We start from the raw sequence: 13,494 nt of genomic DNA on the forward strand, positions 1-13,494 counted from the left end.
TTGCGAGCCGTCATGCGCCCCAAAGTGAACTCTGCCGACCTGAATGAATACAGGTCTTCCCCTCAATCATGTTGGTATGTGAACATGGAGAGTAGGAATGGCATCTCAGCCAGTGCTTTCATGTACATACAGCAAAGGTACATGTACGATCATGCTTACAAGATGTGATCTAATTCAGGCATATATTACAAGACGTATATTACAAGACGTATATTACAAGACATATATTACAAGACGTAAATTACAAGACGTATATTACAAGACGTATATTACAAGACATATATTACAAGACGTATATTCCAAGACGTATATTACAAGACATATATTACAAGACGTATATTCCAAGACGTATATTACAAGACATATATTACAAGACATATATTACAAGACTTATATTACAAGACGTATATTACAAGACATATATTACAAGACATATATTACAAGACTTATATTACAAGACGTATATTACAAGATGTATATCACGAGACGTATATTACAAGATGTATATCACGAGACGTATATTACAAGATGTACATTACAAGACGTATATTACAAGACATATATTACAAGACGTATATTACAAGACATATATTACAAGACATATATTACAAGACGTATATTACAAGACATATATTACAAGACGTATATTACAAGATGTATATTACAAGACATATATTACAAGATGTAAATGCAATGAAGCCCTGTGGTATATTGATTGTAGAATGCTCTTGATTCCATACAAGAGGTCCCGGGTTCAATCCTCCGCTCAGTGCTTACATCCTTGGACAAGTTGTTAAGCCCATGCACATTTCTCCCTCTAAACCCAGAGAAATGAAAGTGTACCTGGCAATGCTGAGCTAATACTTGCAGAGCCCAAAGAAGGGGCATTAATGATACTCATGAGGTTACCCTCTGACTATAACAACTCTTTAGAGGGTTCAACAGACTATTCAAACATTGTCAGTCTTGTAGGCCATCAAGCTCCAGGGCTGTTGGCATACTAGAATTAAAGCTACTTTACAGATGAAAGGATACCTTAGTAACTACAAAAAATATTCTGGGAAAAAAAAAGGATGTTTGAGTAAATTCTGAGGATAATTTAGGAAATTATATTTTAGGAAATAATAGAGATGTTTTTTAGGAAATACAAACAATATTTCTGGACATACAAAGGATATTTTTAAGAAATACAAAGGATATTTTTAAGAAATACAAACAATATTTAAACTAAGGATATTTAAGGAAATGGTGGGGATATTTTAAGAAAAACAAGGGATATTTGAGGAAATACTGAGGATATTTTGTGAAAGATTCTCACCTGAGAGGGATTGTCCTGTCACCTCCTCTTCTATCAGCCTCTCTCTGCGGCACAGGATACCAGCGGAACTGTAGCTTCCAATTGAAACCACCGTACGTCATATCAGAACCAGTATGGAAGGCAAAGTTATCATCACTGATAACATCAATGATTGGACAGACTACGTTTCTCCTGTAAAGAAAGAAAAATACACAGATGTTTAGCCTCAAAACTTACATGTACACGTTTCTTACCGGTATGTAAAAGAAAGAAGAAAAAAACATTTAGCCAAAACATCAACATTTTTAAAAACTATTACCCCGGTATACAACAAAATCTGTCATACACATTTGTCAAATGTGATATCCAACATACCACAAATTATGCAACACATATATTTCAAATTTGTGCAAAATCAACCTTGATCTCTCTCTCTCTAGAGATTGAAGTAAAAAAACTCAGAGATATTCTGGAAGTTATTTCAACTTTACTAGAAGGGGTGGACATATATAAATGCCCATGGTGTCAATGTACACAGCCTACATTTGCACAAACACCAATGGAAAGCTGCAATCGAATATGATTATTATAAAAATACAAATTCTTTCACTAAAATTAAGATTAAGAATATATCGTTTTTGGAGGCTAAAACATAGAAATCGTTTTCCAAATACAAATGTAAGTACTGTTGCTAGTGGTAACTATTCTTCATATATCCTTCTATACTTGCCATTCTCATTCTGGAATTATTTAAACCTGTCTGCATTTCTTTATTTTGTAAGGTTTTCACTTCATTCATACAATTCTTTCTCAAGTTTACCCTTCACCCTCCATCACACACAGCCCTCAAATCATCTCGTCAGAGCCATAAGGATATTAACTCTGTGTTCAAGTATATGAGTTAACACCCTTCTGGCCCCAAACGGACAATACTACCTGTTAAAGCTTATCTGCCATAGTTTACAGGAGGGATTAGACCACTCTGCAAGGTCACTGGACAGGTGGTTATCTCATCAACTCAGCTCTCAGTTAACATAAGAAAAAGAGGATCATGGGGGACCAATGGTCACCGATTAGGCATTGTTTGTTATATAGAGGGCGCAAGTAGCTACCAGTAGTGCAGTGGGCCTTTAAGAGCTAAAAGGGAATTAAGTCCTATAATTCAAGAGAGTTTACACCCTTCTTACTCTCAACTAATCTGTAAATACATGCTCAAGTTTCTCCTTTTGTTATCATCCTCTATTCTCAATCACAAAGACAGATCATACTGCCTGCTGAAGGCTAGAAAGGAGATAACTCCTACTCTTTTACATAGATTTAACTCCCTCCTTCCTAACAATAAAAGATGACACTTAAAGGCATAGACCAGTTCTGGTCATGCGATTGCATTATGAAAGAAACGTTGTGAGATCGATCAGAAAAGGTTGATCATCTACATGTAGCATATAAGTATTGGTGTGTACTGTAAGGTTCTGGAATCATCAACATGATAAGAAATTTGGCCGAGTCTTGTTAAAGTTACAAGCACTGTACACAGAAAGATATGGGACTACATAAACATGTGGCATAAAAATCTGTCCTGATTTTATTGATGTTACATGCCATATTTATAATATCAAGGTATTTGAAGAGCCATGCTTTTCAGGGAACATTTTTTATCGAATGTTCTTCCACACTTGCATAATAACAATGATCACACTCACAAATTATTTTTCATCTCTTCCCAGAACTCAACCTTCTCTTTAACTCCCTTCTTCCAAGTAGAAGGCGATACATCAGTCACTTCATATCTAGGTTAGATAAACTGACCACAAAACAGGTTTTTCACAACTACAAATGAATCGAATACCACGACAATGGGCTAAATGTGGCGAGTAAACAGGAAAAAGGCATTCTCAATTGCACAGTGAATGAAAATCAATTGTCGTTGTGTAATACAGGATGGTTGGCATGGTATCGAGACGGAGGAAGAGAAAGAGAGTTTATAAGCCTCCACTAGTAATGAGAAATGACAAGTTAAATACGCACTTACTTCTCTTTACTTTATTGTGAATAATTGCTCAGAATGCATGCATGCACAAAAGAGTCTGTCAATATTGAATACATTATACATGCTGTAGACGTAGGACTACCAAAAATAGACGTTAATTGAAGCCATGAGCTAAGAGTAATACTTTTTCCTTTGTTACTTGAACCCCTCCCACACCAACACCATCATCCACCTAAAAGAAGATGTACAGCGGACAGCTATACACCATCAAGAAACACGTCATTCCATTATTTCTTTTTATAGAAGCCAACTTATGGTTTCCAAAGATATTTTTTCTTCTGGAGATATGCAAACAAAAACTAGAAATAACCACTTCAACAATCTTAAGCAGGATTAATGGTACAATCAATATTCTAATGCAGAAATTACATGGGAATAAACCAAATTGCCCTAAAAGGATGGCAGAAATGTCAAATAAAGAAACCTGACTGAAAGGCACTGCAAGAATTACATGGAAAACATCACCTTGCTACCAAATGTGGATTTTTCTCTGGGGTAAAGATTTATCACAAAGCCATGAACATCCGTTCTGGAGGAGTGAAGTGTAATGCTCATCACAAATGCATCTCATTGCCACGAGGGACAGGATAGGAGGAAATGTGATAATAGAAGATAGATGGACCTTTTCATATTAGAGTATTTTCCCTAATACTTTTCTAAAAATGAGATTTTTACTAGAAAGATTGACGGAGTGGGTTTGTATCCCACCACTGCCTGCCACCAGGCTGAGTGTGAGCTAGGTCTTTAATAGTAATGGTAGATAACTCAGGATAATAGAGAGTCAAACACTGGTTTGTTATGATAGCCATGTTATTTATTCAATTAACACAGATACCGGATATTCAGAATATTGTAACACACTGTGCCTGCTCATTATAATTTTTTTTTTTTTTTTGGGGGGGGGGGGTGGCACATTTTGTTTAACATGCTTGACATTGCAACAAACCAACTTTTTATAGCAAAACTGTATTGAGCTAAATATCTGTGCTACAAAATTCATAATGAAATTGAGGGTAGAAAATGAAGACTGTTTTAATCAGGAAAGAGGGAATCTGTGAGAGGTCATGGATTAACTTTCTGATGCCTGTTTAATGGAGGTTAGTCTAAAAAAATGTGTTGAAACTAGAATTTCATGATATAAGGAATAAGGAACAAGGGAATCATGAATGTGAAACAGCTACAACCATGTAGAGTCAGTAGCATGGGTGTTAAATAGCTAGGAGAGCGCAATGCAAGAGGGAACATACCATGGGAATGCCATCAATAATGTATACCATGAGTACGAAAGAGCAAACTTCAGGTGGGAACATATTAGCGGTTGAGATTGAAGAGCAATAGAGTACCACAAATCTCGCCCTGAGGGACACCCCTTGATTTATCTTTCAGCATGCAGGTGAATTCAACCGCCACATCAAGCAAGGCATGACTGCCTTCATACAGAAATCATCACCTTTCTAGGCTGTGTAGAGCTATTTTTGTTACTCTGAAATATCACTAAATGTTTTTGCTCTATCCCTACCTAAGGTGCTATCAAATTTATTATTTATAACCCAGAATATGTTCTCCAAGGCAAGAATTCCAAATACAAAGCAAAATCTTTTCTTCATGTAAAACAAGACTTCCTGCATGCTATCGGCACATATTGGTTTAACTCCACTTCAAACATCTGGAATTCACCCTTTCTCTTTACCTCATTTATTGATATTTTAATGTGTATTAGGACTGTACAAGAAATCATTCAAAAATACTGCATTGAACCATTGTTTTAATTAAATTTTCTTTAAATTGTTTTAATGATCTATGGAATAAATATTAGTGAGCCAGCTTACATCGATGCAGCTGGAAGCTTAAGCTTATAACACACACCAAAAGGCCAATACTATCCTTAAAAATACTGACAGCCTTTGTGTAATCAGAACTCATGAACCTTCATGTGCGTTCCAGGTAGCAAGATTAGCAGCAAATAACAAATGTGCATTCATAAAAATGGTGCAAATAACATTTGCATTTATTCACCTCGGGATGCAAAGCATGCACAGTCATTTTAATTTTAGCTTTTATTTGGCTTTTATTCTTTTAGACTTCAAAGGCAGCAACCTTTCACTTTTCAATATTGGAAGAACGTGAGATGAATATTATTGATTTTTTAGAGAGAATGTTGCACATGACGGCGTGAAGCCTTGAGATAAACAGGTTTTAAAGAAGAAGTCAAGCATTGGTCATGTGATCACACTGTGAAACAAACTGTCTTGAATCAACTGAAAAACGTTGGTTATGTAGAACATGTGAATTGGTGTATACTTAATTGATATTTTGCAATCATCAGAGTGATAAGAAAATGATTAAGTCTTTCTGAAAATTATATCACCTGCACTTAGAAATGGGCATATGGGACCACACTTATGTGAGGCATTAAATGTTGGTTCCAATTTTTCAGCTATTTCTAATCATATTTGAATATGAGGGCATTTGAAAGGCATTTTAATTAACAGGAAATTTCTACTCTGGTATAGTTCCAAACGCGTCTACAAACAATGAGGAAACTCACATCATAATATGTTCGCCATGTCTAGAAGTATATCTTCTCTTTAATTTTTAGAATATGAGACTCATATTTTGGGGAGAATCTGGCATGATGGAGAGACATTGGCAAGGGGTAAGACACAAGAATGTAAATGTCAATTCATTCTCATCAATTTCAATTATGAGGGCATTTGAATCAGAAGCCTTTCTTACGGGACATTTCTACAATGGTATCACTTCAAACTGATATACAAAGAATGACAAAGTTGCATTATAATTTGTTCACCAATACCAGAACTCAACCTTCTCTGTAACTTCCGAAAATACAGGATGCATGTTTTGGAGAATAAAATGGAATGATAGAGAGACATAGGCAAGGGGAAAGACGCACATTAAAAATCGATTAATTATCATCAGTTTCAAATAAGAGGGCATTTGAGTAGCAATCTTTTGAAGGGGACATTTCGACTATGATATCCTTCCAAACTGACATACACAGAGTGAGAATGCTTAAAAATATATTTTTTATTTCAACCAGAACTCAACTTTCTCTTTAAGAAGCACAAAATATGCATGTTTAGGGGAAGAATCTAGCATGATAGAGGGACACAAGAAAGAGAAAGGACAGGGTAAGATAAAAAAATCAATTAATTTGGGTCGGGCTGAGGGAAGGTGTCGAGAAAACTCATTAGGATCATGTATCTCACTATCCCTGCACTGGCAGACGAGGGCGGCCCACGCCTCTCACGGTGTTTGTTGACAACACCTGCTCTGGGTAAAAAGTAATCAAATCAATGGGAAAGGCATCAGAAAGATGGAGTTAGACCCCCTTGTGTGTGTATTTGGCTTGCATGTCTACCACTATGTACATGTATACAATTTGTTTGATCAAAAGGGAAGGGGTATGTGTGCAACAGCTGTTTGAATTGTGTGATGTTACGCATATAAATATGACACTTAATCTATGAATGCCTTTGGACTGAGTGAATATTTCTGAACATATTTAACAGATAATGAATCCTTGAATGAGTCATTATATTTCACGGCTCTGTTTAAAGCTACATGTAATGTGCCATTGTTGAAAAAAAAATTAAAAAATATGGGCCTATGCATGGGTACTTTCTTCAACAATACTCCTGTGCAAGAAATTGTGAAGATTGCATATAATGATCATATTGTTAATATCATTTTTCAAACTTCTTTAAATACTTTACCCTTCCCTCAAGTTGATGTAAATCTTATACTGTTTTCACACTGGCAATATTTTGCTTAACCCCGTACTTTAAGTGGGGTTAAAGGGTATCTTAACCCCACCTATAGTCCGGGGTTAAGCTTATTCCACTTTCTTTTCACACTGGCAAAATGTTGCTTAACCCCGTACTATAGGTGGGGTTAAAGGGGGGGGGGGGTTTTAGCCCCACCTATAGTACGGGGTTAAGCTTATTCCACTTTCTTTTCACACTGGCAAAAATTTGCTTAACCCCGTACTATAGGTGGGGTTAAAGGGGGGTCTTAGCCCTACCTATAGTACGGGGTTAAGCCTATTCCACTTTCTGTTCAGACTCGTTTTTACCTAAGTGGGCTAACCCCACCTATAGTACGGGGTTAACTAACCCTGCAAAATAGCAGGGCTAACCTCGCAATTGTGGTGCTAACTCCTGCTAACTCTGCAATTGCGGTGCCAAGCAAATGAATGAGAACAGAAACGAAAAATAGTCCGGGACTACGCAGTGAAGCGAATTAATGAATTCCATGGCCATGGCTAGTACGGGGCTAAGGAATTGCAGTGAGAAAAGCCAAAAAAAATAGTCCGGGGTTAAGGATAGTACGGGGCTAAGCAAAGTACGGGGTTAAGCAAAACCAGTGTGAAAAGAGTATTATAGTCCCAATGTACTAATAACAACTGGTACAGAGCAACTGCATACATGGCATTGCTAGTGCTAGGAGATCCTCTAATTTCACTCTTCATGTTTTTATTCATTATAAAACAAAAAATCTTCTGTAATGGAAAAGGCATTTGCATATTTGCCCTCCTTTTCATGTAATGACAAGCATCCTTGATTTTCAATTCACATCTAGCATAAATCTGGGATAAAAACTAAGCACTCCGGGGATCTCTTGTTTGGCTTAACACAGTAATGGAAGAATTATTCCTGACCCAAATCAGCACTGATGATATTGTAATTCTAAGATTCACTGTTCGTTATTCTATTGAGCTACTGGGGAGAGTAGCATCTTTTATACACTAATATAGTTATGTGAAAAAGAAAGGAAGAAATATTACAGCAATAAATTATCCTGCCCCCGTGCATAACAGAATGGTGTATCCAGCCTCCATCTCAGGATATTATCATTCTAAGACCTCCATTGGTTATACCATTGAGGTACATCTTGTATACATGAATATGAAAAATAAAAGAATAAAATGTAAATGATAAAAAAGGCAAGTAAAGGATGAAAAAGGCAAGAAACAGGGCATATGTAAAAAGAAAGAATAAAAATGCTGCAGGAGATAGAAGGGGTATGTCAGAGCTAAAACAGGGAAGTACATGTATGGGAAGAATAAAATGCTGCAGGAGGAACACGATTGACAAGATACCCGCCCCCACCATCCATCATCTAATCCAAAAAGAGCCTTCTTTGACTGAACATGCAGATGAAGTAAATTCCATTTTTGTATCAGAGTCTTAAGCACTGGAACATGTAGGCCGTGGGCTCAGCAACCAAATCGTCCCTATTTTCACGAAGTGACAGTAGTGAATGAAAATCGCATACAATTTGCGTGCGGATTTTCCTCACTACCGTCACTTCATGAAAATAGCGACGAAATGTGCCTTAGTTTTCGAGTTTTGTTCCACTTTTTCGGGAAGAAGATTTATTGATCTTAAAATTACAATAAAAATATGAAAATTACATGTAGACTTGTTCCAACTTCTACATGTTGCACATTAGCTTACAATTTGAGACAATTAAACAGAAATTTAATTAAAGTTCTTCTGAACTAAAAACGCTGACCAACATTGACTAAGCAGAGATGCCAATTTACCGTTCGAAGCAAACATGGTAGCCTCCATGGACAATTCAGATAGAGATGTCGGCAAAACGAGCTAAATATGTAATGTTTTGTACGTTTTGAGATTTGTAAGGCAAGGCGACTAACTTTAGTCTTCCTCAAAAGAACAAGAAAATTATGGGATTCGACTGTCATCAGAGAGATATGTAGTGATCCTGCAAAGCATTCTACTTCAGGTGCACACATTTTGAATATGGGTGGAAATCTTTACTAAGTCTACTTAGAAATAAAATAACAATGGAGATGCCTGAGTAATAATACTAATGTCTGATGAAGACAATTCAAACCAGATTAGAACTAGGGTCTATATTATTTGTTTACCTGAAATTGATTGTTGATCATCAATATTTTTTTCTGGAATTAGTCCTTTATTTTCTCATTGCTTTGGAGGAGAAAAGCTTAAAAATTTAAGAAAAGGGCTTCAGAACTGTACAAATACATGTTTTATACTATAGGTTAACTTTACTGCTGAGATTTACAACGTCTTGTAATTGAGGGGTGTGGAAATTATGTGCTCGATGTTGGCTCATGCATTACATTTTTTCCAGACTCAATGGAATTGTTTCTAAATTACCCTGAATTGTATATCATGCAGTAAATGAGAGTACTTAGACAAGGTGTTATTACGTTAACATCAGATGAAATTCACATCAAGTATAAAGCGCTCGAGGTACAAGTATACCTCGTGCATTTCAATTGACAATTGAATTGGTAATATGATAGCCCATTACTCTAAAGTACCTCTATTGTATGTGTTCTTTTTTGTAAATCAAGAGAAATTCTCTTAAAATAGCATACATAATATATTGCAAGTGTGACGTGTTAACATACAAGATTTTTATCTGCTCTTCAACAGTATCCATCTCCGGAAGTTCATTTATAGTGCTGTTGAAATGAACTTACTTTTAGCGTGTTTTGAAACGTGATGTAAATTGTCGGAGAGATAGCAGAATATTTAATTCATTCAGCATTGAATCATGGGGGTTGCACAGATGAATAAAGCACTAAATAAAATTGCCTTTATATTAAAAAGTGGCAATAGGTCTTAAATTTCAAAAGTTATGTATAGAAAATCACTCAGCGATTTGAAACTGTATACAAAAAAGTAATAATGATAATAATCTTTGCGTGACAAATTGAATTTGCTGACAACAATAATGGATGTGCTGTCAAAAGCATGAAATTGGACCTGGCCCCTGTAGCAATGTGTCTTCTGTTTTGCTTATTTGAAAAAAGGTATGATGATGATGAACATGAACTGCTATTTCTTTTTGATATTGTGATTTCGGTACATTAACTTGTCAGATTGTCAGTTCAAATACTAATTTACATACAGAATTAAAAGAATATACTTTGGGATGCTTCATATAAGTAAAACATAAACTTCTCATGTACAAAAATTTCTTTATGAATAATAATAATAATAATAAAAGAAAAAATACTCATGTAATGTTTGTTTAAATTTGTATGACACCTTTGCTTACTGTATATGTTAACTACAGTACACACTAAAAGGCTCCAGTTAATGGCTTTCAAAAGGAAATTAAAAATGTGAAGAATAGCAGATCTATGAGAAAGGTAAAATATTTTTGTGTGTCTGTGAAACATAAAGAGAGATAAAAATGTATGTATGTGTAAGAAGATAGAGGAGAGAGAGAGAGAGAGAGAGAGAGAGGGAGAGAGAGGGAGAGAGAGAGAGGGAGAGAGAAAGAGAGGGGGAGAGTAGAGAGATACATGTAGAGAGACAGACAGAGGGCAAGAAAAAATAAACGGTGAAGAGAATAAGATAGAGTGTGAACAGTGATTTAAGTTCTCTGAAAAACATTTAATACAGAAACATTGCAATCAACAATAGGGCTGCATTGTTATGTAGAATAATATGATTATGAAGAAAATTTCCATGTTTTTCAAGCCTTTGTTTTCCTTTGTCATTTTCTGTTCTAAATCATTCAAAAATCCAACAATTTGGGAACGATTTAATACTGCTATAGTTATTAGTTAATGTTATTGGCGAGGTATGACCAGCCCTTTAGCAAAGCGCAGTGATGCAGCCTGCAGACATCATAAATTTTGATCCTAGGATTTGAATTTTGAGTACACCAGGGAGTGATTGTTTGATGGATAAGGCTTTCCGTAGAAATCAATTTGAAATACGAGCAGCGCACGAACGAACGTAAGTTGAAACTCCGAGCTGCCGAGCGTTAACGATTCATAGATGCAGCATTACTGGGTCGCATGGTGGTCGGTGATATTTGGAGAACCTACAAATTCTGGCCAAAACCAATATGCTCTGCCATATCTCATCTTTGATTAATCGCCACGGCTCTTTGTGGAACACCTCTATAGTCCATTTTTGCTTTATTGCGATTTTGAGGAACCTTAATACAGACTATTCAGACTGAAACTAAGGTATACCTCCTTCAACATAAATTTCCAGAAGATATCCTTTGAAATTACATTTAATAGAAAAATGATCACAAAGACGTTTAAAGTAGTCACCCAAAGAAAATTCATGACAACTGATAATTATGGACAAATTATATACGGATGGAAAGATTTTCTCTTTAAAAAACATGAATAATTTGCTGGATAATCATATAGATATAATGGAAAGGCGTAAAGTGCAATGTTGTGGCTAGCGGTGTCTCGCATGTGATGTCATGAATCTCATGAATCTAAACGCTTTACGGAGGAATGCTGAAGGCAGAAAATCTGGATGTCAAAATTAACATTTTTGAGAGATGATTACTGCATGCCCCAGACATGTTTTGAAAAGGAAAGTTGTTATATTTGATCAGTAAGGCTTCCCCTTCGCAATGATAAGAACTTTGCATCAATTCAAAACACTTCTGATTCTTCGGGTGACTACTTTAAGAAACTGATTGAAGGACAATTGCAATCCTTATCAATATCATGTTCACACTAAGTCTTCAATGATTATGTTTGCATATTAAACACAAGATGCATAAGACTATTGGAGTGGCAAGAGGATGAATTTTGCAAGTCTTGGTAATCTGTGTTTTGAGTGAAATTTTCAACATCAGGACGTTAAGGAGTGCCAGGAGTGTCGAGACTGACAGACACGAGTGCTGTACAAGAACCCGCCTTTTTTCCCCCTGACTTGTGAAGAACATTATTGCCATTATATAAAATTGACATGTGCATGAAAGCAATTTAAGAAATAAGGCTACAATTTAATATTCTCAAGTAAAAATGTAAGAGGCGCCACTGTCAATCAATCTTGAAATGATTGGAAGTTTGATCATACAGTGAATAAGACTTTTCAAAGTAATATAATCATTGTGTGGTGTATAAATAGAAAAAATGTGTGTTTCCTCGTTTTCTCCATTCGCTGCTTTTCTTTCAATCCTTTTGCAAACACGCACTGACCAAAATAGCCATAATCATTTACATATTGAATTTACAAGTGCTTCAAAATGTGCTTGTATGGGGGAGTGATTTGCTGTCCAAGCCAACTCAAATTCATTTTGCCAAATAGCACTTAAAGGCATTGTTTAACAATGATTCCAGTTTTACGAATCTGAGATACATGGCCCTACATATTATCAGTGTCTGTGATATGGTGAAATATTGAAGCCCTAAACAAATTGTGCTTCAAAATTATCATGAAGTGCTTTAAAAAAGTTTTAAAAAATTGTTTTACTATACTCATATTCCCCAATAGACTGTACTTGTTACTTGGGAAACAGTTTTTGAAATTTTGAATTCTATTCATAAATATCTTGATAATCAAACATGCGATTGGTCTGTAAAAGTAAGGGATTCATTTCTGACCTAAAGGTTTATAATTATGATTGCAGCATGAGCTAAATCCAGGATTTTGTTTAGAATCAGAGGCAAAATTACTGAATACATTTTTTTCTAGCTTAGGTTGTGTAAACATTTTCACATGAGTTTTGACCTTTCAATGAGAATATTTGGTGGATGCCGATCAAGAAGGTATTTCACAAGATCTTTACATGATCGATAAATGTGAATGCGGCTTTGGAGGGCAACTCATTTCTACTGCCTATTGCTTCATTACACATATTCACGTTTTCCCATCAGAGAGCGTGTCTTAATATTTGAACAAAAGGCAGTTGGGAGCACGCTAAAATGTCAATGTCATCGACAGAAGAGTGTGGGCTAACAAGCACAATGATGTATCGTCTGCTGAGAGCAAGGTGGGTGTTAGCTCTGTGTGTTACAGCCTACTTACAAGAAATATGTTAAGAGGACCTTCTACCTCTCAGCAAATAATACACAAAGAAATTATCTCATTTTCTTAGAAAAAAAATTAAGTTACAGGAACAGAGATAAATTCAAGCCTGCACACTGTTAAGTGAGAGTTTGTGTCAGTCATATGAGGGTTACCTGAATCTAAATTTCTTTCTCCTACAGATCTCACATTTCTATGACATCAAATGAAAACAAAATTTGAGAAATTCTGGGCCCTTTATTATAAAGAATTGTGACTGACCCAAATCAAATGCAAGACCTCCAATCAATCGCAGGTCCCTTTCTCTTGTGGACACAGTTGTGATTGATATC

The 13,494-nt window shown here is 35.8% G+C and overlaps 1 protein-coding gene across 2 annotated transcripts in view; it reads right to left on the reverse strand.

Moving 5' to 3' along the window:
* Window positions 1–13,494, reverse strand: part of LOC764247 (polypeptide N-acetylgalactosaminyltransferase 13) — a 96,308-nt gene that overhangs the window by 34,857 nt on the left and 47,957 nt on the right. For both annotated transcript variants that reach the window (XM_030990552.1, XM_030990553.1), the window contains exon 6: window positions 1,319–1,489. In XM_030990552.1, the coding sequence (XP_030846412.1) occupies window positions 1,319–1,489 (171 nt within the window). The remainder of the gene's footprint in view (window positions 1–1,318; window positions 1,490–13,494) is intronic.

Source organism: Strongylocentrotus purpuratus, unplaced genomic scaffold (assembly GCF_000002235.5).
Source record: "Strongylocentrotus purpuratus isolate Spur 01 unplaced genomic scaffold, Spur_5.0 spur5_scaffold_19, whole genome shotgun sequence".
Taxonomy (NCBI): Eukaryota; Metazoa; Echinodermata; class Echinoidea; order Camarodonta; family Strongylocentrotidae; genus Strongylocentrotus; species Strongylocentrotus purpuratus.